At 45.6% G+C, this 27,500-nt stretch overlaps 1 protein-coding gene across 5 annotated transcripts; it reads right to left on the bottom strand.

The window, feature by feature from the left end:
• Positions 1-2,754: 2,754 nt before the first annotated feature.
• lancl2 (LanC lantibiotic synthetase component C-like 2 (bacterial)) lies at positions 2,755-27,449 on the bottom strand. Of its 5 annotated transcripts, XM_034201313.1 has the most exons (10): positions 26,574-26,659; positions 26,150-26,306; positions 25,754-25,871; positions 16,767-16,974; positions 15,864-16,008; positions 15,462-15,608; positions 12,454-12,636; positions 8,612-8,788; positions 4,190-4,262; positions 2,755-3,208 (listed from the first exon to the last, which is right to left on the bottom strand). In XM_034201313.1, exons 1-10 carry the CDS (start codon positions 26,636-26,638, stop codon positions 3,132-3,134), a joined length of 1,350 nt encoding a protein of 449 aa, XP_034057204.1. In that variant the 5' UTR covers positions 26,639-26,659; the 3' UTR covers positions 2,755-3,131. The 5 variants fall into 5 exon arrangements, with proteins under 5 accessions (XP_034057204.1, XP_034057205.1, XP_034057206.1 ...); XM_034201314.1 differs by lacking the exons at positions 4,190-4,262; positions 26,574-26,659 and adding an exon at positions 27,173-27,449; XM_034201315.1 differs by lacking the exon at positions 4,190-4,262 and having other exon boundaries at positions 26,657-26,669.
• Positions 27,450-27,500: the final 51 nt, after the last annotated feature.

The raw sequence follows: 27,500 nt of genomic DNA, 5'->3' as shown, positions 1-27,500 counted from the left end.
TCATCAACTAACTGCTTAGAATCATCAATTAACTGCTTAGACTCATCAACTAACTGCTTAGACTCATCAATTAACTGCTTAGACTCATCAACTAACTGTTTAGACTCATCAATTAACTGCTTAGACTCATCAACTAACTGCTTAGACTCATCAACTAACTGCTTAGACTCATCAACTAACTGCTTAGACTCATCAATTAACTGCTTAGACTCATCAATTAACTGTTTAGACTCATCAATTAACTGCTTAGACTCATCAACTAACTGCTTAGACTAATCAATTAACTGCTTAGACTCATCAATTAACTGCTTAGACTCATCAACTAACTGCTTAGACTCATCAACTAACTGCTTAGACTCATCAATTAACTGCTTAGACTCATCAATTAACTGCTTAGACTCATCAATTAACTGCTTAGACTCATCAACTAACTGCTTAGACTCATCAATTAACTGCTTAGACTCATCAACTAACTGCTTAGACTCATCAACTAACTGCTTAGACTCATCAATTAACTGCTTAGACTCATCAACTAACTGCTTAGACTCATCAACTAACTGCTTAGACTCATCAACTAACTGCTTAGACTCATCAACTAACTGCTTAGACTCATCAATTAACTGCTTAGACTCATCAACTAACTGCTTAGACTCATCAACTAACTGCTTAGACTCATCAACTAACTGTTTAGACTCATCAATTAACTGCTTAGACTCATCAATTAACTGCTTAGACTCATCAACTAACTGCTTAGACTCATCAATTAACTGCTTAGACTCATCAATTAACTGCTTAGACTCATCAACTAACTGCTTAGACTCATCAACTAACTGCTTAGACTCATCAATTAACTGCTTAGACTCATCAATTAACTGCTTAGACTCATCAACTAACTGCTTAGACTTCATCAACTAACTGCTTAGACTCATCAATTAACTGCTTAGACTCATCAATTAACTGCTTAGACTCATCAACTAACTGCTTAGACTCATCAACTAACTGCTTAGACTCATCAACTAACTGCTTAGACTCATCAATTAACTGCTTAGACTCATCAACTAACTGCTTAGACTCATCAACTAACTGCTTAGACTCATCAACTAACTGCTTAGACTCATCAACTAACTGCTTAGACTCATCAACTAACTGCTTAGACTCATCAACTAACTGTTTAGACTCATCAATTAACTGCTTAGACTCATCAATTAACTGCTTAGACTCATCAACTAACTGCTTAGACTCATCAATTAACTGCTTAGACTCATCAATTAACTGCTTAGACTCATCAACTAACTGCTTAGACTCATCAACTAACTGCTTAGACTCATCAACTAACTGCTTAGACTCATCAATTAACTGCTTAGACTCATCAACTAACTGCTTAGACTCATCAAATTAACTGCTTAGACTCATCAACTAACTGCTTAGACTCATCAATAACTGCTTAGACTCATCAACTAACTGCTTAGACTCATCAACTAACTGTTTAGACTCATCAATTAACTGCTTAGACTCATCAACTAACTGCTTAGACTCATCAATTAACTGCTTAGACTCATCAACTAACTGCTTAGACTCATCAATTAACTGCTTAGACTCATCAACTAACTGCTTAGACTCATCAACTAACTGTTTAGACTCATCAATTAACTGCTTAGACTCATCAACTAACTGCTTAGACTCATCAACTAACTGCTTAGACTCATCAATTAACTGCTTAGACTCATCAACTAACTGCTTAGACTCATCAATTAACTGCTTAGACTCATCAACTAACTGCTTAGACTCATCAACTAACTGCTTAGACTCATCAATTAACTGCTTAGACTCATCAACTAACTGCTTAGACTCATCAATTAACTGCTTAGACTCATCAACTAACTGCTTAGACTCATCAATTAACTGCTTAGACTCATCAACTAACTGCTTAGACTCATCAATTAACTGCTTAGACTCATCAACTAACTGTTTAGACTCATCAACTAACTGCTTAGACTCATCAATTAACTGCTTAGACTCATCAACTAACTGCTTAGACTCATCAACTAACTGCTTAGACTCATCAATTAACTGCTTAGACTCATCAACTAACTGCTTAGACTCATCAACTAACTGCTTAGACTCATCAATTAACTGCTTAGACTCATCAACTAACTGCTTAGACTCATCAACTAACTGTTTAGACTCATCAATTAACTGCTTAGACTCATCAATTAACTGCTTAGACTCATCAACTAACTGTTTAGACTCATCAATTAACTGCTTAGACTCATCAATTAACTGCTTAGACTCATCAATTAACTGCAGTTCAAACGATCCTGAAGAGAAGGAAGACATCAATGCAAAATAAACTCAATTCCCAGAGAAATAAATATAGAAACGCATTTCTTTTTAAACATTTAAGGACCATTTATTTTCACTGAACACATGGAAACATCTCCATCGCCACGACGTCACACACACACACACACACACACACACACACACACACACACACACACACACACACACACACACACACACACACACACACACACACACACACACACACACACACACACACCACACACACACACACACACACACACACACACACACACACACACACACACACACACACACACCACACACACCCACACACACACACACACACACACACACACACACACACACACACACACACACACACACACACACACACACACACACACACACACACACACACACACACACACACACACACACACACACACACACACACACACACACACACACACACACACACACACACACACACACACACACACACACACACACACACACACACACACACACACACACACACACACAGTTCTTCCAGCTAGATCAGATTGAAAGTCTTTTCTCCAAATGTCTGCAGGATCCCTGTGATCAGAGTCCTTCTTCATCATCGTCTTCATCAGTCCAGCAGGGTCTTTATTCAGTGCGACATTAATCCTCTTCCCCCTCCTTGTCAACGTTTCAATAAAGAGTCACTCAGTCACTCATCAGGAAATCTGCATCACAAAAACGTCCTTTACATGTCCAGACTTCTATTCTTCTTCCTCCTCCTCTTCATCTTCCTCCTCTTCCTCTTCATCTTCCTCAGCAGGTCAGAGTTCGAAGGCAGGGAAGCAGGAGGTCTCGGGGTTCTCCAGTTCCGACAGGAAGTACACAGTCCCAGCCATACCTGAGGAAACGGAGCAACAGGTGAGAGATTGATTTCAGCTGCGTTTTTATCTAACTATTCAAAGAGTTCTCTACAATCTGAAACTGCAGGGTGTCTCTATTCAGCATTCCACCAATAAATCACCAGACTAAGGACTTAGTACCCGACTTAGTACCCGACTTAGTACTGACATTGCAATGAGGATATAAGGGCGATGAATCATTGTGTCGTTATAATGAATGAAAGACATTGCAATGATCATGTGATATGAAGGAGGATCTGGTCCAGGTAGAATACACTTCCTCAAACTAACAAGTATGTTTTTCACACACTAAACACACATAGTGTTTCCTGCTTTTTCAATGAGTTGAGCCGCTGTGTTTATAAGCCCATATCCATGCCCAGATAGGGTATATATCAATATCAGTATTTATTGGGAGAAACCAAGTATTTCTATGTCAAATCTGACATTCAGCAGATATATAATAAAGTCAAAAGTCCAGCCGGTAGACGGGATTCTTTAATCGTCTGGTTTCTGACAAATACTTTTATTATGATTATATTCTCACATTTTCATTAAGAGTACTATAAGGGTGATATTTATGTAAAGATAGGCTTTATACCAAGATGTATTGGGAGAAACTAAGCAAGTATATGTCAAATCAGACATGAAGTATATATATATATATAGTGAAATAAAAGGTATAAATGTCTGCATCTCTAAATATACTGCATTTAGATAAGACACTGAAAGGCTTAACTACAGCGGACAACATTTAAAAGTAGGATCTTATTAACATTTAGTGTTTGATTACCTCAGGGTTATTGATTTGAAATCCTAATTGAATTCAGTTTGCATTATGAGACACATTTCTCATGTATCCTCTGCTGGTGTTTGTTTCTGACGGACCGACTGCTCTCATCACAGAGCTGCTGCTGCTGCTGCATGGATCTACAGATGATACGATCACATTTGAACGGAGGTGTTTGAAAGAGTTTTACCCTCGAACAGAGAGTAGGGTCTGTCTGGGATCCGGCAGCCGTGAGTCCCGTAGTCCAGACACCACTCTGCAAACTGAGGAAAACACACATTAAGGGCCTCGTTTAGTCTGATTACAGAATAACATGTTCTTACCGGACCCTTCATTACGTTCACATGCCCACCTTCTGCTTTTAAACCCTGCTACTGGCAGTATGTGTACTGGTGTCCCGATGCATGCCTGCCGTCTCTTTATATCAAATGCACTTATCTTTAATCGCTATATATTTTCCGCTGCAGGACGAATGAAGGATTCTGATTGGGCGAAGTAAGTGAAAGCATTTAAAGGCCGCCCCCCCTCACCTCACTGTAATAGACCTATCGCTAAACCACGCCCCAAATAGAATTTGTCCAATCATATCACAGCGAAAATCCCTCCTGACAGAAAACTCGGACATCACCAGAAAAGCCGATCGAAACCACTGTGAAGAGTTCAGTTTCTATGTTTATTATCTAGCTAATATCTGATGGTGAAACGCTGTGCGTGGGGTACCTGTAATTCGGACACCAGGTACCCTGAAAGACTGGATGGAGGAGTATATTTCGTACCTTTTCCGAAGCCCAAAAGAAAACTCGACAAATGCAAGCGGTGGATTATGCTGTGTCGTCAACCACATACACAACTGAATGTGAAGACAATTATCAAGGACACTTATGTTTGCTCAAAGGTAAGGTCAATTCATAAAGACATCATATTTGACGGTATGTATTAGAAACGTAGACCAAACTATTAGTTTGCTAACGATTGACTTTGACTGCCAACTAGCTAGCGTATATCCAGCCCAGCTAGCTAACGTTAGCTGCCAACTTGTTAGCCAGCTAACTAGCTACAGTGTTATCAACATCAACGTTTGCTGTCTGACTTTTCGTCCTCGCTAGTTAGCTGGTGTTTTTAGTTAACTTTTGCTAACTGTCTTTTCACCTCAAAGCACTTCAGAGATGGGAAGCCAACTCTGGAATATCAGATCCCATCCGGGCTCTCGTGTGTGCTGCTCCGAAAAGACACAGACCCTCACCCAAAAAAAGGTAACGCTACAGTCAGCCAGGTGCATAACAGTGAACATGATGACCAACAAGGACAGTTATAGTTATAGATTTAATGTAGTGACCACCACTGCTAACATTCAACATCATATTATCATTTCAATGGTTACACAACAGTCACCACTACACACGACAGGCAACAAGATTAGATATTTTATATAAAGAAATACATGGCTACCTTTTTACTCTTGCTTTTAACTGTTAACTTTCATCTGCTGTTGCTTTTATTAGCTCTTGCTTCTATTTTAATGTTATTTTAACTTGAACTCCCCCCGCGGCCATTGTCAAGAGTCATTCACGGTCGGCTTTGTTTGTCCGAGTTTTCAAAGGGGGCGTGGCTTAGCGATAGGTCTATTGACTTGACATGTCACACGCATCTACAACTCCTCCTACAGAAACCCTCTGGGACCCTGATGGGTTTCTCTGCCAGACTCTAAAGTGGAATGAGTGTTGCAGCGCTGCAGGACGAGAGCCAGAAGCCGGCATGATGGATTGTTTGCTAATGCAGCTGCATGTTAGCAAAAAGCTGAATTGTGATTTTCTGATAAGATGTTCTCTTTCTTCACTAACTTTGGTTCACAGCGCTGCAGGACTGAGACTTAGTTCTGCAAAACATCAGAAACACTGGTCACAGAAAAATGCCCGTCATCAAAAAAAACATTCTGGAAGATGCAGGGTTAATAATACATCCGAGTCTCCTGCTGAAACGCCCGAGACTGCAGCTCGTAGGCATATTTATCTTTAGAAAACACAAGTCAAATCAAGCAATCTGATTTGTTCGTGATATAATGAGCGTATACCACGGGTAGAATTGTAGTTACTTTTCACAACAAGTCAGTATCCCTCCGCGTCTGAGAAAAGCAACAACCGTTACAGCTGCTACATGACGTTAGGAAACTAACTAACTAAGCTTAAAAACATGTTAGGGATAATTAAGCAATAGCTCACGACACGTGGTATATGCTCATTATGCGAGTTATCAGGGGGTTGTCTTCGCGTCGGGCCGAACCACGCCCCTTAGCTGTGAGATAATGAGCATATATCACGGCCTGAAGTGAGCTATTGCTTTTATAAAACGGTTACCAAGCAGAGAGATGATGAGCGTTAGTGGCCACAGGTGCAAAGTCTCTCCAGAGCTGCTGGAAGCTGACTCTCGGGGACCGGAGAAAGTGGAGCAATATTCTCTCCACGCCGAGCAACAGTCAGAACAGAGGAATTCAACTGAAACTCAACGAGGTCCAGTTAGAGAAAATGTGCCCATGCAAAGCTCCGGAACATCAACATGTCTACGTTGCTTCATGAAGTAGTGTGATATTGAAGTAGCTTTATCAACGTCTGCATGTCATCAACAGCTGACTGCCAATCAAATAAAGAAAGTACAATTTAAAAACAACAATATTTATTGTCACTGAACATTGAACTTTACAGATATACAGTAAATACTGTGGATATGTGTAATGTTCCTCTCGGGCTGCATTTACAAATAAAATAGAGAAAATAAATAGCTTTTGAAAATGTGTGCATCTTAAAAGTGCTTAATTTTAGATAAATAAAATAAAGTAGCAGCAGCTTGAGTTTCCCTTTTTCTTTGTTAACCGTTTCACATCATGACTTCACAGTTTCAGACGATTATAGAACAATATCAGTCTTTACATCATAACAACTGAACAGTTTTAAAGTTTCTCTTTCTGTCCCTCTTATATTGCAGCCCCTCTGCAGGTGCTCATTGGTTAGCCTCGGTTATCTCATTGGTTAGCTCATTGCTTAGCCTCGGTTAGCTCATTGCTTAGCCTCGGTTAGCTCATTGCTTAGCCTCGGTTAGCTCATTGGTTAGCCTCGGTTAGCTCATTGGTTAGCCTCGGTTAGCTCATTGGTTAGCCTCGGTTAGCTCATTGGTTAGCCTCGGTTAGCTCATTGGTTAGCCTCGGTTAGCTCATTGGTTAGCCTCGGTTAGCTCATTGGTTAGCTCATTGGTTAGCCTCGGTTAGCTCATTGGTTAGCCTGGGTTAGCTCATTGGTTAGCCTCGGTTAGCTCATTGGTTAGCCTCGGTTAGCTCATTGGTTAGCCTCGGTTAGCTCATTGGTTAGCTCATTGGTTAGCTCATTGTTTAGCCTCGGTTAGCTCATTGGTTAGCCTCGGTTAGCTCATTGGTTAGCTCATTGGTTAGCTCATTGTTTAGCCTCGGTTAGCTCATTTCGGTTAGCTCATTGGTTAGCCTCGGTTAGCTCATTGGTTAGCCTCGGTTAGCTCATTGGTTAGCCTCGGTTAGCTCATTGTTTAGCCTCGGTTAGCTCATTGGTTAGCCTCGGTTAGCTCATTGGTTAGCCTGGGTTAGCTCATTGGTTAGCCTCGGTTAGCTCATTGGTTAGCCTGGGTTAGCTCATTGGTTAGCCTGGGTTAGCTCATTGGTTAGCCTCGGTTAGCCTGCCCTGGAACCATATTTAGTTTTAATGTTGATCCTGGTGGACTGATCATATCGGGCTCTGAGGCTGCTCATCTGACCTCAGTTCTGACTTGAGAGGGAACGTTTGGTCAAACACTTGGTGTTTTGTCTCATAGTGGCACGTTGTCTCTTTTAATGAGCGCCACGGTCTCTGAACAAATGAGACACACTGGCTCTGAGCTCCCAGTGGGCAGGATGAACATGAACGAGTCCACTCAGGGTTCAAAGCTCTGTTCTCACTGTCCAAGTTCCTCTTCTTGGAGAGCGCCATGTGTAATTATGTGTCTCTCCCTCTCAGTCTTCTCTCCCTGTATCGCTAATTATTCTCTTCACTCACTTTCCTCTCCGCTTCTCTCTGCCGCGCTCTCATCTCTTCTTCTGTGTTTCTCTCCCTGTATCGCTCACTCCTCTCTGTCGCCCCCTGTCGGCAGCGGTTAAAATACGTCAAAATTGAAATCCCCTATTAATGTATTGATTATAGGTCCGGGTCCGTATAGGTCGGCATCTGGGTCCGGATCCGGACCGCGGTCCGCCTGTTGCCGACCCCTGGCCCAGAACAACCTCAACCTATACAAGTGGCCTCGTAAGCCATGCCCACTGATGCTGGACAGGTTTTCAGTGGCTGCACAATAAACGGCAACATTAATGTAAATAAATAGCCAAATAATGGATCAACGCTCTCTGTTCGCTAGCTGTTAGTGTTGTTGCCCAGCAACCAGCTCGCACTATGTTTCGTCCAGAAGGCAACGGAGGGACTATTTTATTTTGAACATCATTATTTACTAATAAAAACTGTTTAAATTAGAGTGTGTATTTTTCTTTCATATTGCCATATATATATCTATATGTATATACATATAGATAGATATATATATAGATATATTTAAATGTCCTCACCTTGCAGGCCCTGAACAGGTACTTCCTCTCCTTCGTCCTCCGGTACAGGGACAGGAAGATGAATCCGTTCCCTGCCGTGCCGTGGCAGAGTCCGTATCCTTTCCTCAGGAAACCTCTCTGCCAGATCACCTCCGAGCAGTCTGACGCCTCCTTCAGGTACTTCTCCTCCTGGAACACCTGAGAGCGGGACAGGTGAGAGACAGACAGGTGAGACCTTCAGGTACTTCTCCTCCTGGAACACCTGAGAGAGGGACAGGTGAGAGACAGACAGGTGAGACCTTCAGGTACTTCTCCTCCTGGAACACCTGAGAGAGGGACAGGTGAGAGACAGAGAGGTGAGAGACAGACAGGTGAGAGACAGACAGGTGAGAGAGAGACAGGTGAGAGACAGACAGGTGAGAGACAGACAGGTGAGAGAGAGACAGGTGAGACCTTCCGGTACTTCTCCTCCTGGAACACCTGAGAGAGGGACAGGTGAGAGACAGAGAGGTGAGAGACAGGTGACAGGTGAGAGAGGTGAGAGAGAGACAGGTGAGAGAGAGACAGGTGAGAGACAGACAGGTGAGAGACAGACAGGTGAGAGAGAGACAGGTGAGAGAGAGACAGGTGAGAGACAGACAGGTGAGAGACAGACAGGTGAGAGACAGACAGGTGAGAGAGAGACAGGTGAGAGACAGACAGGTGAGAGAGAGAGAGACAGGTGAGAGACAGACAGGTGAGATACAGACAGGTGTGAGAGAGAGAGACAGGTGAGAGACAGACAGGTGAGAGAGAGACAGGTGAGAGAGAGACAGGTGAGAGACAGACAGGTGAGAGAGAGAGAGACAGGTGAGAGAGAGACAGGTGAGAGAGAGACAGGTGAGAGACAGACAGGTGAGAGACAGACAGGTGAGAGAGAGACAGGTGAGAGACAGACAGGTGAGAGACAGACAGGTGAGAGAGAGAGAGACAGGTGAGAGACAGACAGGTGAGAGAGAGAGAGACAGGTGAGAGACAGACAGGTGAGATACAGACAGGTGAGAGAGAGAGAGACAGGTGAGAGACAGACAGGTGAGATACAGACAGGTGAGAGAGAGACAGGTGAGAGACAGACAGGTGAGAGAGAGACAGGTGTGAGAGAGACAGGTGAGAGAGAGACAGGTGAGAGAGAGACAGGTGAGAGAGAGACAGGTGAGAGAGAGACAGGTGAGAGAGAGACAGGTGAGAGACAGACAGGTGAGAGAGAGACAGGTGAGAGAGAGACAGGTGAGACCTTCAGGTACTTCTCCTCCTGGAACACCTGAGAGACAGAGAGGTGAGAGACACGAAACAGATGAGAGAGAGACAGGTGAGAGAGAGACAGGTGAGAGACAGACAGGTGAGACCTTCAGGTACTTCTCCTCCTGGAACACCTGAGAGCGGGACAGGTGAGAGACAGACAGGTGAGACCTTCAGGTACTTCTCCTCCTGGAACACCTGAGAGAGGGACAGGTGAGAGACAGAGAGGTGAGAGACAGACAGGTGAGAGACAGACAGGTGAGAGACAGACAGGTGAGAGAGAGACAGGTGAGAGACAGACAGGTGAGAGACAGACAGGTGAGAGAGAGACAGGTGAGACCTTCCAGTACTTCTCCTCCTGGAACACCTGAGAGAGGGACAGGTGAGAGACAGAGAGGTGAGAGACAGGTGACAGGTGAGAGAGAGAGAGGTGAGAGAGAGACAGGTGAGAGAGAGACAGGTGAGAGACAGACAGGTGAGAGACAGACAGGTGAGAGAGAGACAGGTGAGAGAGAGACAGGTGAGAGGGAGACAGGTGAGAGACAGACAGGTGAGAGACAGACAGGTGAGAGAGAGAGAGAGACAGGTGAGAGACAGACAGGTGAGAGACAGACAGGTGAGAGACAGACAGGTGAGAGAGAGACAGGTGAGAGAGAGACAGGTGAGAGAGAGACAGGTGAGACCTTCAGGTACTTCTCCTCCTGGAACACCTGAGAGACAGAGAGGTGAGAGACACGAAACAGATGAGAGAGAGACAGGTGAGAGAGACAGGTGAGAGAGAGACAGGTGAGAGACAGACAGGTGAGAGAGAGACAGGTGAGAGACAGACAGGTGAGAGAGAGACAGGTGAGAGACAGACAGGTGAGACCTTCAAGTACTTCTCCTCCTGGAACACCTGAGAGACAGAGAGGTGAGAGAGAGACAGGTGAGAGAGAGAGACAGGTGAGAGACAGACAGGTGAGAGACAGACAGGTGAGAGACAGACAGGTGAGAGAGAGACAGGTGAGAGAGACAGGTGAGAGAGACAGGTGAGAGACAGACAGGTGAGAGACAGACAGGTGAGAGACAGACAGGTGAGAGACAGACAGGTGAGAGACAGACAGGTGAGAGAGAGACAGGTGAGAGAGACAGGTGAGAGAGACAGGTGAGACAGACAGGTGAGAGAGACAGGTGAGAGAGACAGGTGAGAGACAGACAGGTGAGAGAGACAGGTGAGAGAGACAGGTGAGAGAGACAGGTGAGAGACAGACAGGTGAGAGACAGACAGGTGAGAGACATGCATATAGATGTGAAACCACAAGTTGATAACATGTGAGATGCTGACAGTCTGTTGAAGCTAACCTTCTTGTGTACGATATGCCTCCTGTCATCCTGTGCGTTGTGCAGGAGAGACCTGAGTGAGACGTCTACTTTGAGCCCATGCTTGTTCATGCTTTGACTTCTCGTCGTCCTTAATACTGTGAAGCACACTGGCTTCCTAGCATCCAGACTGCTTTCAACACAATCTATATTAAGAGATCAAACAACATTTTGACCTTAAGATTTCTATTCCCAGCTCTGCATGCCACTCTAAATGCAACGCAATTGCAGACAGACTTGTATCCACGTTTCTGTTAGTAGTGTTCTCAAGAAGCAGATTGTTGTTTCTCTCCCCGCATGCTAGAGGTCATTTCCACGATGCTGTCATTATAGAACACAACGTTACACCGTGCATCGTCTCATCGTCTCTGTTTAACTCTCAGGCATGACAAACTGTCTCAACCTGATCGTGCCTCATTTTAATTATTCATTAGCAAAATGAAATGCTCTTCATGCAACAACAACAACAACAACAGAAGAGACAGTGATCAGCTTTGTTCTCAGAGAGAGAGGGTGTGTGTGTGTGTGTGTGTGTGTGTGTGTGTGTGTGTGTGTGTGTGTGTGTGTGTGTGTGTGTGTGTGTGTGTGTGTGTGTGTGTGTGTGTGTCTAGGCTGTTAAGATGAATGGCTGGTGTTCCGTGAGGAGGATTTATAAACTCCCTCTTTGTCATAATCTCCTCACAAGCTCTGCAGAGACTTGATGAAGAGTGTGTTTACGTGTGTGTACGGCAGGTACCTCAACTGGTGGGTCATGAGGAGTGTGTGTACAGGTGATAGTGTGTGTACAGGTGTGTGTACAGGTATCTCACCTGGTGGGCCATCAGCAGTGTGTGTACAGGTGTATGTACAGGTGTGTGTACAGCAGGTGTCTCATCTGGTGGGCCATCAGCAGTGTGTGTAGAGGTGTATGTACAGGTGTGTGTACAGCAGGTGTCTCACCTGGTGGGCCATCAGCAGTGTGTGTACAGGTGTATGTACAGGTGTGTGTACAGCAGGTGTCTCACCTGGTGGAACATCAGCAGTGTGTGTAGAGGTGTATGTACAGGTGTGTGTACAGCAGGTGTCTCATCTGGTGGGCCATCAGCAGTGTGTGTAGAGGTGTATGTACAGCAGGTGTCTCACCTGTTGGGCCATCAGCAGTGTGCGTACAGGTGTGTGTACAGCAGGTGTCTCACCTGGAGGGCCATCAGCAGTGTGTACAGGTGTGTGTACAGCAGGTGTCTCACCTGGTGGGCCATCAGCAGTGTGTGTATGACCCCCGGCGCTCCGTGGCACCACTGAACCAATCGGTCGCTCTCGTTGCTCAGAGACGACGGGAAATTCCCCGAACGAAACTTCTTATGACGAACGTAATCGATGCTCGGACGAACGAACTCTGAGAGAACATCAGCCGGGACTCTGGCTCCAGGCTGAGAGAGAGAGAGATACATTTTATATATATTATATTTTGTATTCATGTATATGAATTAAATGAGTGTGTTCCTTGCTTAATGTTACATTTGAGCAGTTTATATTATATGTACTTGTGTATAGATGTAGCAACTATACACAGCGTTAGCGATAATATGTGTAACTATGGTCATGCTGTTAAAGCTATTGCATTGAATTGATGCATGTTTTATTTGTTGTACATCTTGCGTGTTGTGTTACCTGTATATCAGGTGTTACCAGGTGTTACCTGTAGATCAGGTGTTATCAGGTGTTACCAGGTGTTACCTGTAGATCAGGTGTTACCAGGTGTTACCTGTAGATCGGGTGTTACCAGGTGTTACCTGTAGATCAGGTGTTACCCGTAGATCAGGTGTTACCAGGTGTTACCCGTAGATCAGGTGTTACCAGGTGTTACCTGTAGATCAGGTGTTACCCGTAGATCAGGTGTTACCAGGTGTTACCCGTAGATCAGGTGTTACCCGTAGATCAGGTGTTACCAGGTGTTACCCGTAGATCAGGTGTTACCAGGTGTTACCCGTAGATCAGGTGTTACCCGTAGATAAGGTGTTACCAGGTGTTACCTGTAGATCAGGTGTTACCCGTAGATCAGGTGTTACCAGGTGTTACCTGTAGATCAGGTGTTACCCGTAGATCAGGTGTTACCAGGTGTTACCCGTAGATCAGGTGTTACCAGGTGTTACCTGTAGATCAGGTGTTACCCGTAGATCAGGTGTTACCAGGTATTACCCGTAGATCAGGTGTTACCCGTAGATCAGGTGTTACCAGGTGTTACCCGTAGATCAGGTGTTACCTGTAGATCAGGTGTTACCCGTAGATCAGGTGTTACCTGTAGATCAGGTGTTACCAGGTGTTACCTGTAGATCAGGTGTTACCCGTAGATCAGGTGTTACCAGGTGTTACCCGTAGATCAGGTGTTACCAGGTGTTACCTGTAGATCAGGTGTTACCCGTAGATCAGGTGTTACCAGGTGTTACCCGTAGATCAGGTGTTACCAGGTGTTACCCGTAGATCAGGTGTTACCCGTAGATCAGGTGTTACCCGTAGATCAGGTGTTACCTGTAGATCAGGTGTTACCAGGTGTTACCTGTAGATCAGGTGTTACCCGTAGATCAGGTGTTACTTGTAGATCAGGTGTTACCAGGTGTTACCTGTAGATCAGGTGTTACCCGTAGTTCAGGTGTTACCAGGTGTTACCCGTAGACCAGGTGTTACCCGTAGATCAGGTGTTACCAGGTGTTACCCGTAGATCAGGTGTTACCTGTAGATCAGGTGTTACCAGGTGTTACCTGTAGATCAGGTGTTACCCGTAGATCAGGTGTTACCCGTAGATCAGGTGTTACCAGGTGTTACCAGGTGTTACCCGTAGATCAGGTGTTACCAGGTGTTACCTGTAGATCAGGTGTTACCCGTAGATCAGGTGTTACCAGGTGTTACCCGTAGAACAGGTGTTACCAGGTGTTACCTGTAGATCAGGTGTTACCTGTAGATCAGGTGTTACCAGGTGTTACCTGTAGATCAGGTGTTACCTGTAGATCAGGTGTTACCCGTAGATCAGGTGTTACCAGGTGTTACCCGTAGATCAGGTGTTACCTGTAGATCAGGTGTTACCAGGTGTTACCCGTAGATCAGGTGTTACCAGGTGTTACCCGTAGATCAGGTGTTACCAGGTGTTACCTGTAGATCAGGTGTTACCTGTAGATCAGGTGTTACCAGGTGTTACCTGTAGATCAGGTGTTACCTGTAGATCAGGTGTTACCCGTAGATCAGGTGTTACCAGGTGTTACCCGTAGATCAGGTGTTACCTGTAGATAAGGTGTTACCAGGTGTTACCCGTAGATCAGGTGTTACCAGGTGTTACCCGTAGATCAGGTGTTACCTGTAGATCAGGTGTTACCAGGTGTTACCCGTAGATCAGGTGTTACCAGGTGTTACCTGTAGATCAGGTGTTACCAGGTGTTACTTGTAGATCAGGTGTTACCAGGTGTTACCTGTAGATCAGGTGTTACCTGTAGATCAGGTGTTACCTGTAGATCAGGTGTTACCAGGTGTTACCTGTAGATCAGGTGTTACCTATAGATCAGGTGTTACCAGGTGTTACCTGTAGATCAGGTGTTACCTGTAGATCAGGTGTTACCCGTAGATCAGGTGTTACCAGGTATTACCCGTAAATCAGGTGTTACCCGTAGATCAGGTGTTACCTGTAGATCAGGTGTTACCCGTAGATCAGGTGTTACCAGGTATTACCCGTAGATCAGGTGTTACCCGTAGATCAGGTATTACCCGTAGATCAGGTGTTACCAGGTATTACCCGTAAATCAGGTGTTACCCGTAGATCAGGTGTTACCTGTAGATCAGGTGTTACCTGTAGATCAGGTGTTACCAGGTATTACCCGTAAATCAGGTGTTACCCGTAGATCAGGTGTTACCTGTAGATCAGGTGTTACCCGTAGATCAGGTGTTACCCGTAGATCAGGTGTTACCAGGTATTACCCGTAAATCAGGTGTTACCCGTAGATCAGGTGTTACCTGTAGATCAGGTGTTACCCGTAGATCAGGTGTTACCCGTAGATCAGGTGTTACCTGTAGATCAGGTGTTACCAGGTATTACCCGTAGATCAGGTGTTACCTGTAGATCAGGTGTTACCTGTAGATCAGGTGTTACCAGGTATTACCCGTAGATCAGGTGTTACCAGATGTTACCTGTAGATCAGGTGTTACCTGTAGATCAGGTGTTACCAGATGTTACCTGTAGATCAGGTGTTACCTGTAGATCAGGTGTTACCTGCAGCAGCATGTAGAAGATGCCAGTGAGCCCATGAGCCGCTCCCAGGTACTGCTTCCTGTGCCACTCGTACAGCAGAGGACAGCGCTCCGTCTTCTTCTGGTCCTGAGAGAGAGACTTCCCCGAGTCCAGGATCGCAGACACCACCTGAACACACAGAGAGAAGGGTGAGAGAGTGTGTGTGTGTGTGTATGATGTCCCCACAGTGAGTGAGTAACAGAAAGGAAAAGTGTTGTGTTGATGCAGCAGAGTTACAGATATAAAATGGAGCCTCCTTATATACGCACCCTTCACTGTTATACATCCTAATACACACACACACACACGAAGAAGAAATGAAAATTGTCAGAGATGCTTTAAGAGTCTAGTATGTGTATGCGTGTGTGTGTGTGTGTGTCTCACCTGTGTGATGGTGCTCTCCTCCACTGTGTGCTCTCCCATCTCTCTGTTGACGTACAGCAGAGCGAACAGGAAGCCAGCGCGACCGTATAGGAGTTCATCAGAGAGGTCAGAGTCACTGAGGACTGAACTCTGGAGGAGCACCAGCCTACACACACACACACACACACACACACACACACACACACACACACACACACACACACACACACACACACACACACACACACACACACACACACACACACACACACACACACACACACACACACACACACACACACACACACACACACACACACACACACACACACACACACACACACACACACACACACACACACTAAATAACTCTCCTATCATGCAAAATGCACTTTCTATGTCTTGTCAACGTGTGTCCCCTCCGGTGTGTCCCCGGTGTGTCCCCGGTGTGTCCCCGGTGTGTCCCCGGTGTGTCCCCGGTGTGTCCCCGGTGTGTCCCCGGTGTGTCCCCGGTGTGTCCCCGGTGAGTCAGGAGACTCTCAAAGTATCAGGAAATAAACCCCTCTCTCTTTTCCTCCGTACCCACATCTCTAAAAACGGGGAACAACGGAGCTGATCCAGATTTGCTGCGTCATGACCACATTACTAAAATGTGGACGGGCTTTACCCCCACGGGCCAATCAGAAACGTTGCTGTCAGAAACAATGAGACGTGTTCTGGAAGTAATATGGTCTGTGTTTACATTAGCATATTAACACTCAGAGCTAACCTGTGCTGGAGAGAGTGTGTGTGAAGAAGCAGGAAATCAAAAGGAACTGATCTGTGATCTGTTTGGTATTTTGAGCAAAACACTTCAGAGACATGTTTTTAAATACATGCCTAAAACAGCACAATAGGAGCCTTTAACCCCAGGTGTCCTCTCACCTGTTCAGGCAGTCCTGGCTCTCCTCAGTGTTCCTCAGCTTGTGATGAACCACAGCTCCCACAGCCAGAGGGCCTGCATCTCCACACAGGAAGGAGACCTTACGCCCGTTCAGGATCCGGAGGGTTCGCTTCACGTAGTCCAGCGCCCTCTGCAGGTGGGAGGATTCCTGGGAGCAGCGGTGCAGCTGCAGGTACAGCAGGGCGATGCCTGCAGACAACACTCAGGGGTTAGATTAGTATTTACAGTCTAAGATAATAATAATAATAATAATAATAATAATAATAGACGGTGTTGAGATCTCCATATTAGGATGAATACTTAAAACGAAAGTTAGTTATAATCAAATATAATAAATTATATTCTTGTATAACCCACAATGAAAATGCTTCATATTTTAGGTTTTTCTATATTTACAGTATAAACCAAGTGGTTTGTTAAGTTGAGTGTGAGGCCTATAATGATTTATGGGTGTCACTGATAAGGGAGAAGGCAGTTTCTTCCCTCTCCCCTCACAGCAGTACACCGGGAGGGGGGCTCCTGACTTAGGGAGAAACACACTAAGGCCTCAAAAAGGAGGTTATGTCATAGCCGAGAATAATATTTTGCAAGTCCTGCAGAGTAGGGGTCATGACCTTTTTACACAACCATGGGAAGGTGTGTCTTATGCCATAGAATATGTCTAGTCACGTCCAGTCCTGGACATCAGAGGCCATGCCCAGTTTCCACAAATATGGGCATGGAGGAAGTGTCTTAGGTTTCTATATCCTGTTGTTGAGCATAAAGACACTGGCCCTTTCTCCTCGACTCCTCGGTCCTCCGGTAGTGACCCGGAAATGGATTTTAGCGCTCCATGTTGAAGGACATCTCATTTCTCTAAATGCACATCGAGGATCGAGGATCGAGGAGGCTCTCTGGAGGAGCTCTAACCGAGGATACACTGATGGCTCCTCCTCGGCTCCTTCGTGGATGCATTTCCGGGAACAGAGATGTTTCAAAGAGTCGTGACGCACGGCCGGACTGATCTCAGCCAATCACAGCTCTGCATGCATCCCCTAGATATTATTTTATTAACTGCTCTCATCGCGACACGATGTTTCCAGAGAGAACAGCTGAGAGGTCCGTGCAGAAAGCAGAGCAGTGTGTATAATATATATCACTCAGTAGAACAGGCCGACTCTCTTTGCTTTAGTTTAGTAGATATCTACAAACAAAGAGTCCAGATGTTTCTAAGAGCATTTAGTGCTTCACAAAATAAAATACACAACGGCTTCAGCCTGATGATGCTTTAGGACAGTGGTTCTCAACTGGTGGGTCGCGACCCAAAAGTGGGTCTCTCTCTGTAAGCTCCGTCCCTCAGAGCTGGGTTAATAGCTCTCGGTAAGGTTCTCTCAGAGCTGGGTTAATAGCTCTCTGTAAGGTTCTCTCAGAGCTGGGTTAATAGCTCTCTGTAAGGTTCTCTCAGAGCTGGGTTAATAGCTCTCGGTAAGGTTCTCTCAGAGCTGGGTTAATAGCCCTCTGTAAGGTTCTCTCAGAGCTGGGTTAATAGCTCTCTGTAAGGTTCTCTCAGAGCTGGATTAATAGCTCTCTGTAAGGTTCTCTCAGAGCTGGGTTAATAGCTCTTGGTAAGGTTCTCTCAGAGCTGGGTTAATAGCTCTCTGTAAGGTTCTCTCAGAGCTGGGTTAATAGCTCTCGGTAAGGTTCTCTCAGAGCTGGGTTAATAGCTCTCTGTAAGGTTCTCTCAGAGCTGGGTTAATAGCTCTCGGTAAGGTTCTCTCAGAGCTGGGTTAATAGCTCTCGGTAAGGTTCTCTCAGAGCTGGGTTAATAGCTCTCGGTAAGGTTCTCTCAGAGCTGGGTTAATAGCTCTCTGTAAGGTTATCTCAGAGCTGGGTTAATAGCTCTCGGTAAGGTTCTCTCAGAGCTGGGTTAATAGCTCTCGGTAAGGTTCTCTCAGAGCTGGTTAATAGCTCTCTGTAAGGTTCTCTCAGAGCTGGATTAATAGCTCTCTGTAAGGTTCTCTCAGAGCTGGGTTAATAGCTCTCGGTAAGGTTCTCTCAGAGCTGGGTTAATAGCTCTCTGTAAGGTTCTCTCAGAGCTGGATTAATAGCTCTCGGTAAGGTTCTCTCAGAGCTGGGTTAATAGCTCTCTGTAAGGTTCTCTCAGAGCTGGATTAATAGCTCTCGGTAAGGTTCTCTCAGAGCTGGGTTAATAGCTCTCGGTAAGGTTCTCTCAGAGCTGGGTTAATAGCGCTCTGTAAGGTTCTCTCAGAGCTGGGTTAATAGCTCTCTGTAAGGTTCTCTCAGAGCTGGGTTAATAGCTCTCTGTAAGGTTCTCTCAGAGCTGGGTTAATAGCTCTCTGTAAGGTTCTCTCAGAGCTGGGTTAATAGCTCTCTGTAAGGTTTTCTCAGAGCTGGATTAATAGCTCTCGGTAAGGTTCTCTCAGAGCTGGGTTAATAGCTCTCGGTAAGGTTCTCTCAGAGCTGGGTTAATAGCTCTCTGTAAGGTTCTCTCAGAGCTGGGTTAATAGCTCTCTGTAAGGTTCTCTCAGAGCTGGGTTAATAGCTCTCTGTAAGGTTCTCTCAGAGCTGGGTTAATAGCTCTCTGTAAGGTTCTCTCAGAGCTGGGTTAATAGCTCTCTGTAAGGTTCTCTCAGAGCTGGGTTAATAGCTCTCTGTAAGGTTCTCTCAGAGCTGGGTTAATAGCTCTCGGTAAGGTTCTCTCAGAGCTGGGTTAATAGCTCTCTGTAAGGTTCCCTCAGAGCTGGGTTAATAGCTCTCGGTAAGGTTCTCTCAGAGCTAGGTTAATAGCTCTCTGTAAGGTTCTCTCAGAGCTGGGTTAATAGCTCTCGGTAAGGTTCCCTCAGAGCTGGGTTAATAGCTCTCTGTAAGGTTCTCTCAGAGCTGGGTTAATAGCTCTCGGTAAGGTTCTCTCAGAGCTGGGTTAATAGCTCTCTGTAAGGTTCTCTCAGAGCTGGGTTAATAGCTCTCTGTAAGGTTCTCTCAGAGCTGGGTTAATAGCTCTCGGTAAGGTTCTCTCAGAGCTGGGTTAATAGCTCTCGGTAAGGTTCTCTCAGAGCTGGGTTAATAGCTCTCTGTAAGGTTCTCTCAGAGCTGGTTAATAGCTCTCTGTAAGGTTCCCTCAGAGCTGGGTTAATAGCTCTCGGTAAGGTTCTCTCAGAGCTGGGTTAATAGCTCTCGGTAAGGTTCTCTCAGAGCTGGGTTAATAGCTCTCTGTAAGGTTCTCTCAGAGCTGGTTAATAGCTCTCGGTAAGGTTCTCTCAGAGCTGGGTTAATAGCTCTCTGTAAGGTTCCCTCAGAGCTGGGTTAATAGCTCTCGGTAAGGTTCTCTCAGAGCTGGGTTAATAGCTCTCTGTAAGGTTCTCTCAGAGCTGGGTTAATAGCTCTCTGTAAGGTTCTCTCAGAGCTGGGTTAATAGCTCTCTGTAAGGTTCCCTCAGAGCTGGGTTAATAGCTCTCTGTAAGGTTCTCTCAGAGCTGGGTTAATAGCTCTCTGTAAGGTTCTCTCAGAGCTGGGTTAATAGCTCTCTGTAAGGTTCCCTCAGAGCTGGGTTAATAGCTCTCTGTAAGGTTCTCTCAGAGCTGGGTTAATAGCTCTCTGTAAGGTTCTCTCAGAGCTGGGTTAATAGCTCTCTGTAAGGTTCTCTCAGAGCTGGGTTAATAGCTCTCTGTAAGGTTCCCTCAGAGCTGGGTTAATAGCTCTCGGTAAGGTTCTCTCAGAGCTGGGTTAATAGCTCTCTGTAAGGTTCTCTCAGAGCTGGGTTAATAGCTCTCGGTAAGGTTCTCTCAGAGCTGGGTTAATAGCTCTCTGTAAGGTTCTCTCAGAGCTGGATTAATAGCTCTCTGTAAGGTTCCCTCAGAGCTGGGTTAATAGCTCTCTGTAAGGTTCTCTCAGAGCTGGGTTAATAGCTCTCTGTAAGGTTCCCTCAGAGCTGGGTTAATAGCTCTCGGTAAGGTTCTCTCAGAGCTGGGTTAATAGCTCTCTGTAAGGTTCTCTCAGAGCTGGGTTAATAGCTCTCTGTAAGGTTCTCTCAGAGCTGGGTTAATAGCTCTCTGTAAGGTTCCCTCAGAGCTGGGTTAATAGCTCTCTGTAAGGTTCTCTCAGAGCTGGGTTAATAGCTCTCTGTAAGGTTCTCTCAGAGCTGGGTTAATAGCTCTCTGTAAGGTTCCCTCAGAGCTGGGTTAATAGCTCTCTGTAAGGTTCCTCTCAGAGCTGGGTTAATAGCTCTCTGTAAGGTTCTCTCAGAGCTGGGTTAATAGCTCTCTGTAAGGTTCTCTCAGAGCTGGGTTAATAGCTCTCTGTAAGGTTCCCTCAGAGCTGGGTTAATAGCTCTCGGTAAGGTTCTCTCAGAGCTGGGTTAATAGCTCTCTGTAAGGTTCTCTCAGAGCTGGGTTAATAGCTCTCGGTAAGGTTCTCTCAGAGCTGGGTTAATAGCTCTCTGTAAGGTTCTCTCAGAGCTGGATTAATAGCTCTCTGTAAGGTTCCCTCAGAGCTGGGTTAATAGCTCTCTGTAAGGTTCTCTCAGAGCTGGGTTAATAGCTCTCTGTAAGGTTCCCTCAGAGCTGGGTTAATAGCTCTCGGTAAGGTTCTCTCAGAGCTGGGTTAATAGCTCTCTGTAAGGTTCTCTCAGAGCTGGGTTAATAGCTCTCTGTAAGGTTCTCTCAGAGCTGGGTTAATAGCTCTCTGTAAGGTTCCCTCAGAGCTGGGTTAATAGCTCTCGGTAAGGTTCTCTTAGAGCTGGGTTAATAGCTCTCTGTAAGGTTCTCTCAGAGCTGGGTTAATAGCTCTCTGTAAGGTTCTCTCAGAGCTGGGTTAATAGCTCTCTGTAAGGTTCCCTCAGAGCTGGGTTAATAGCTCTCTGTAAGGTTCTCTCAGAGCTGGGTTAATAGCTCTCGGTAAGGTTCTCTCAGAGCTGGGTTAATAGCTCTCTGTAAGGTTCCCTCAGAGCTGGGTTAATAGCTCTCGGTAAGGTTCTCTCAGAGCTGGGTTAATAGCTCTCTGTAAGGTTCTCTCAGAGCTGGGTTAATAGCTCTCGGTAAGGTTCCCTCAGAGCTGGGTTAATAGCTCTCGGTAAGGTTCCCTCAGAGCTGGGTTAATAGCTCTCTGTAAGGTTCTCTCAGAGCTGGGTTAATAGCTCTCGGTAAGGTTCTCTCAGAGCTGGGTTAATAGCTCTCGGTAAGGTTCTCTCAGAGCTGGGTTAATAGCTCTCGGTAAGGTTCTCTCAGAGCTGGGTTAATAGCTCTCGGAAAGGTTCTCTCAGAGCTGGGTTAATAGCTCTCTGTAAGGTTCCCTCAGAGCTGGGTTAATAGCTCTCTGTAAGGTTCCCTCAGAGCTGGGTTAATAGCTCTCTGTAAGGTTCTCTCAGAGCTGGGTTAATAGCTCTCTGTAAGGTTCTCTCAGAGCTGGGTTAATAGCTCTCGGTAAGGTTCCCTCAGAGCTGGGTTAATAGCTCTCTGTAAGGTTCTCTCAGAGCTGGGTTAATAGCTCTCTGTAAGGTTCTCCTCAGAGCTGGGTTAATAGCTCTCGGTAAGGTTCTCTCAGAGCTGGGTTAATAGCTCTCTGTAAGGTTCTCTCAGAGCTGGGTTAATAGCTCTCTGTAAGGTTCTCTCAGAGCTGGGTTAATAGCTCTCGGTAAGGTTCCCTCAGAGCTGGGTTAATAGCTCTCGGTAAGGTTCCCTCAGAGCTGGGTTAATAGCTCTCTGTAAGGTTCTCTCAGAGCTGGGTTAATAGCTCTCGGTAAGGTTCTCTCAGAGCTGGGTTAATAGCTCTCGGTAAGGTTCTCTCAGAGCTGGGTTAATAGCTCTCGGAAAGGTTCTCTCAGAGCTGGGTTAATAGCTCTCGGAAAGGTTCTCTCAGAGCTGGGTTAATAGCTCTCTGTAAGGTTCCCTCAGAGCTGGGTTAATAGCTCTCTGTAAGGTTCCCTCAGAGCTGGGTTAATAGCTCTCTGTAAGGTTCCCTCAGAGCTGGGTTAATAGCTCTCTGTAAGGTTCTCTCAGAGCTGGGTTAATAGCTCTCGGTAAGGTTCTCTCAGAGCTGGGTTAATAGCTCTCGGTAAGGTTCCCTCAGAGCTGGGTTAATAGCTCTCTGTAAGGTTCTCTCAGAGCTGGGTTAATAGCTCTCGGTAAGGTTCCCTCAGAGCTGGGTTAATAGCTCTCGGAAAGGTTCTTTCAGAGCTGGGTTAATAGCTCTCTGTAAGGTTCCCTCAGAGCTGGGTTAATAGCTCTCGGTAAGGTTCTCTCAGAGCTGGGTTAATAGCTCTCTGTAAGGTTCCCTCAGAGCTGGGTTAATAGCTCTCTGTAAGGTTCCCTCAGAGCTGGGTTAATAGCTCTCTGTAAGGTTCCCTCACGGCCCGTCCACACAGCAGCTTTTGGCGATTTGTCCACCGCTTCCAGCGCGTCTCCGCCCATTGACTTTGAATGGGGATGACGTCACTTTCCCTCGCTTGTCGCCGAACTGCATTGTGGGGGGGCGAGGCGAAGATTTCCAGGATTTCCAGGATGTTCAGGATTCCAAAGTTGAACAATGTTCAACTTTTGAGGCTGAGCTGGAAGCGACAGCCAATCAGATCCGTTTATGCAAATCTGACAGTAGAAGCTCTAGCCAATCAAACCGCGTGTAAGCAGGGAGAGCCAGACCGCAGTTCATTTCCTCATATTCCAAATGAGAAATTACGGTAGCAAATCACCCGGTTCTTTACGACCAGAACTATTTACCGGGATACAAACCGGAGGAACCAGGCATGGAGGGAGGTGCCAGAGACAGTGGGTGAAACTGGTAGGTTTTCGCCTGTTTGGGGAGTTTATATATATATATATTGCTCGCATAAAATGCCCGTTTTTTTTTGCTTTGTATGTCGGGGGCGGGAGATTCATGTGATTGGTTGTTGGTTGTGTTGCTGGCAAAAAATCCCCAAGCTGTCAGACACGCCCAGCTCCAAGATTTTCAAGATTTGTTCAAAGCTGCTGTGTGGACGGGCCGTCAGAGCTGGGTTAATAGCTCTCGGTAAGGTTCCCTCAGAGCTGGGTTAATAGCTCTCTGTAAGGTTCTCTCAGAGCTGGGTTAATAGCTCTCTGTAAGGTTCCCTCAGAGCTGGGTTAATAGCTCTCGGTAAGGTTCTCTCAGAGCTGGGTTAATAGCTCTCTGTAAAGTTCCCTCAGAGCTGGGTTAATAGCTCTCTGTAAGGTTCTCTCAGAGCTGGGTTAATAGCTCTCGGTAAGGTTCTCTCAGAGCTGGGTTAATAGCTCTCTGTAAAGTTCCCTCAGAGCTGGGTTAATAGCTCTCTGTAAGGTTCTCTCAGAGCTGGGTTAATAGCTCTCTGTAAGGTTCTCTCAGAGCTGGGTTAATAGCTCTCTGTAAGGTTCCCTCAGAGCTGGTTAATAGCTCTTAGATCTCTGTGTATTGAATGCTGAGGGAATGGTTTAGATGAAAGTTTGAAACCTACCATTCTAAAATGTGTTGGGATTTTAGAACTAATTAGAGAACCTTCGTCACCACGAGGAAAGTCCTTTTGGATTTTGTCGGAAGACTTTAATGGGTGAACTATGAATTAAGGTTTCATATTAGAACATGATCACAGCATGATAGGTTTAGTATGATTATAATGTGTTAAAGAGAGAAGGTAAAAACCCTGTATTAGTTTGGACCTATTTTTCTTCAAATAAACTGATCCCACCTTTTGGACTGGGACAACTTCAAAGACATCTGCGCTCTCCTCTCCTGCTTCAAAGGTGAGACTGCACCCTGCCACACCCACACTTAGGTAGGGCCACACCTCATTTACTGATATCAAAATCCTTCGGGATCGCTTCAACAGATTTAGAGAGTCGTCTGAATTGAAACAGCAGTTAACTGAACCGGGTTCTTCAGGAGTTAGTAGAGATGAGATCTTGCTGACGTTGGTGGATCTGAGCCAAGCAGCAAACTGACAAAGACTCAATAACTTCGGTCAGGTCAGTTAGTAGGTCTGAGTCATTTCCCGGAATAAATGATCAGCTCCTCCCGACTCCTACAAAGGTCACATAAACACCTGAACTCTGAAAGAACATCCATAACATTCATCTGTTTGCAACTCTTACATATCAATATTCCAATGACTTGTATATAGACTCTTCTGCACTATTTCCATTATATTTTTATTTTATTTACTTATAGACACAACTCAGGGATTAGAGACGAGCAGGACGGCTTTATATTAGGACTTACAGTTAAATAACTACAAGAAACATCGACGGTCACATAACGGGTACAGCAGGGCGATGTCTGGAGACACAGGTTATGGCTATGATGGTATCAAAGCTCCGGCAGTGGCTCAGTCAGTAGGGCTTGGACTGTGAGCTGTAGGGTCGCCGCTTCAAGTCCCCGACCAGACCTAAAATATGGGGTGTGGACTGCTACTTGGAGAGGTCCCAGTTCACCTCCTGCCCTGCCGTGGTGCCCTTGAGCAAGGCACCGGACACCCCCTTGTACCATTTTCAGGCAATTTGTAATCTGTTCTAGAAAAACGATGTGATTTTGGATATTTGTGGAGTTAGGTGGTCCGCGAGTGTTTTTTATTGGTCAAGTGTCCTTGGTATGAAAAGGTTTGAGAAACACTGCTCTACAGGAAGGCCAGGGGGAAGACATGTTCTCGAGCGGGGTATCTGAGCACCCAACTGTTCTTTGTAGGGTGTGAGTTTTGCTTATTGTCTTATAGTGTCTTTGAGTTTCTAGAAAAGCGTTCTATAGACAGGATGACCACCTGGGCCCAAATGTTGTTGTGTTGTCGTGTCAATGTGTAGTAAAAAGAGCAATTCAACAACTACAGGAAACATAGGCGGTCACATCATTCATGTAAAATGTCCAATGCTTAGTGGGTTTTGATAGCAGTCGCCATATTGTTGATTCCTGGGGCTTTTATTTAGAGAAAGAACCGTTAAATCAAACTTCTTAGAACAAACGATGTGTGTGTTCACAGGTGTATGTGCGGACTCACCTGTCCAGCCGGTGTAGGTGGAGAAGTCGTGAGGGTCGGCTGTCTTCAGACCTTCCTCCATCTGCTGCAGCAGGTCTTTAATCTTACTCTGGACCTTCTTCTGGAAGGAAGCGCTCACCTGAGGAACATAGACAAGTTACAGACATGAAGCAATAAGCCTCTGCTCGAACTGCTTATATTCTGGACTACTATTTTAAATACCATGCTCTTTATCTAACAGTGGTCTTCACTTGGCTGTAACACTCCCCTCTGCAGGACTAATGAAGGATTCTGAAACCATAACAAACCTGAGCTAGCCCAGCTGTTAGCCTGTTAGCATGGTGTTAGCTCCTTAGCCTGTTAGCTCGTCGTTAACCCCGATATAAGGTGCTATAAAGCGGCTCCGGAGCTCCTCACCTGGCCCTCCTCGTCCAGCGGCTCGTTGGCTCTCTCCTCGGATCCAGAACCAGACCCTGCCTGGTCCACGTAGTCCTGGTTCTGGTTCTGGAAGAATCTCTGCTCCTCCATGTCTGATGAATTTAGCTGCTTCAGCTTAGACACCTGATCGCCCATCCTACGGGGGCCGAAGAGGGACATACAAAATAAATCGCGTTTTTTAGGAAATGCAGTTTATAGATTGAAAACTGACCACAGTTACTCAAATAAAACTCATAAGTCAATTTAAAATAAGTTATGATTTCGCAGCACTAATTCTATTTCAACATGTATATTTTCTATTTTCTTTTCTTGTTAATTTCTAGTTTTGTTTTATTGTAAAATGCCTTGTCTTTTATGCTGCAACAAAAACAATAAAGTACCATCTTATCTTATCTTATCTTACAGCTTTATTTTTACTTCAGATTTCATATTTAGCAGATTTCTCCTCAGAACATTAGTTGTTTCCATAAATCTCTTCTCTCGCACTATTCCATGTGTGTTCTGTGTTCTCTGGTCCGTGTCACGTGTCCATGTTGGAGGAGGACTTCCGTTTGTCATATCTCCACTGAAGCTGCTGAGCGCAGATGATCGCATATCAACGTCTCTCTGGGCAAACATCCCGAACACCGGTTTTATGTTTCCAGGATCAGATACACGTGTGTAGTTTGTTGAGCTTAACTTACAAATAGAAACTCACAAATGTCTCCTTGTGTAATACCTCGGCTTGAGACCGCAATGCTCACTCATCATCATTTTAAAAGCAGGCATATCATTTGTAATATCTGTGGTATTGTGAGCACATGGATATGCATCAAATAAAAACCGTATCAAGTGTTCACAATAAGACGATAATAATGCTGCTCTATCGATCTGCTCTCCAGACACTGCAGCATTGTTCCTGCAGGACGTTACAGATCTGCAGGTTGAATACAGCAGGAGGAGGAGGAGGAGGAGGAGGAGGAGGAGGAGGAGGAGGAGGAGGAGGAGGAGGAGGTTTCTTACCTTGATATCGGCAGTCTGTCTCTCAGCGGGGTTTCTGAGCTGTGGATCCGGGCTGCAGGCTCCTCTTTCCCGCAGCGGATCTCTGCATCCCCGCCTCTCCTCTGGTGGAGGATGAGAGAGGAGCGGAGTCACAGCATAGAGGAGGTGCAGGAGGAGAAGAAGGAGGTGCAGCAGAAAGGCATGCAGTAGGTTCAGAGGAGGAGCAGACTGCCATGTGTTTATTCTCTGCTTTGCATCCTCTCTTCCTCCGTAGCTCAACTTCACACAGACCGGCTGCAGGGGGAGGAGCCTCTTCCTCCTCTTCCTCCTCTTCCTCCTCTTCCTCTTC

This window comes from Gymnodraco acuticeps, unplaced genomic scaffold (genome assembly GCF_902827175.1).
Source record: "Gymnodraco acuticeps unplaced genomic scaffold, fGymAcu1.1, whole genome shotgun sequence".
NCBI lineage: Eukaryota > Metazoa > Chordata > Actinopteri > Perciformes > Bathydraconidae > Gymnodraco > Gymnodraco acuticeps.
This window is presented reverse-complemented; position numbering and strand designations above follow the sequence as displayed.

What these genes read in the sequence shown, in the direction of transcription:
- lancl2 (XM_034201312.1), bottom strand. Translation starts at nt 26,638, where the DNA reads ATGGAAACAACTAATGTTCTGAGGAGAAATCTGCTAAATATGAAATCT. An exon ending in TCTGAAGTAAAAATAAAGCT is followed by an intron (nt 26,307 to 26,573) that starts GTAAGATAAGAT and finishes CGGCCCCCGTAG; the next exon opens with GATGGGCGATCAGGTGTCTA. An exon ending in AGGAGAGCACCATCACACAG is followed by an intron (nt 15,609 to 15,863) that starts GTGAGACACACA and finishes CTGTGTGTTCAG; the next exon opens with GTGGTGTCTGCGATCCTGGA.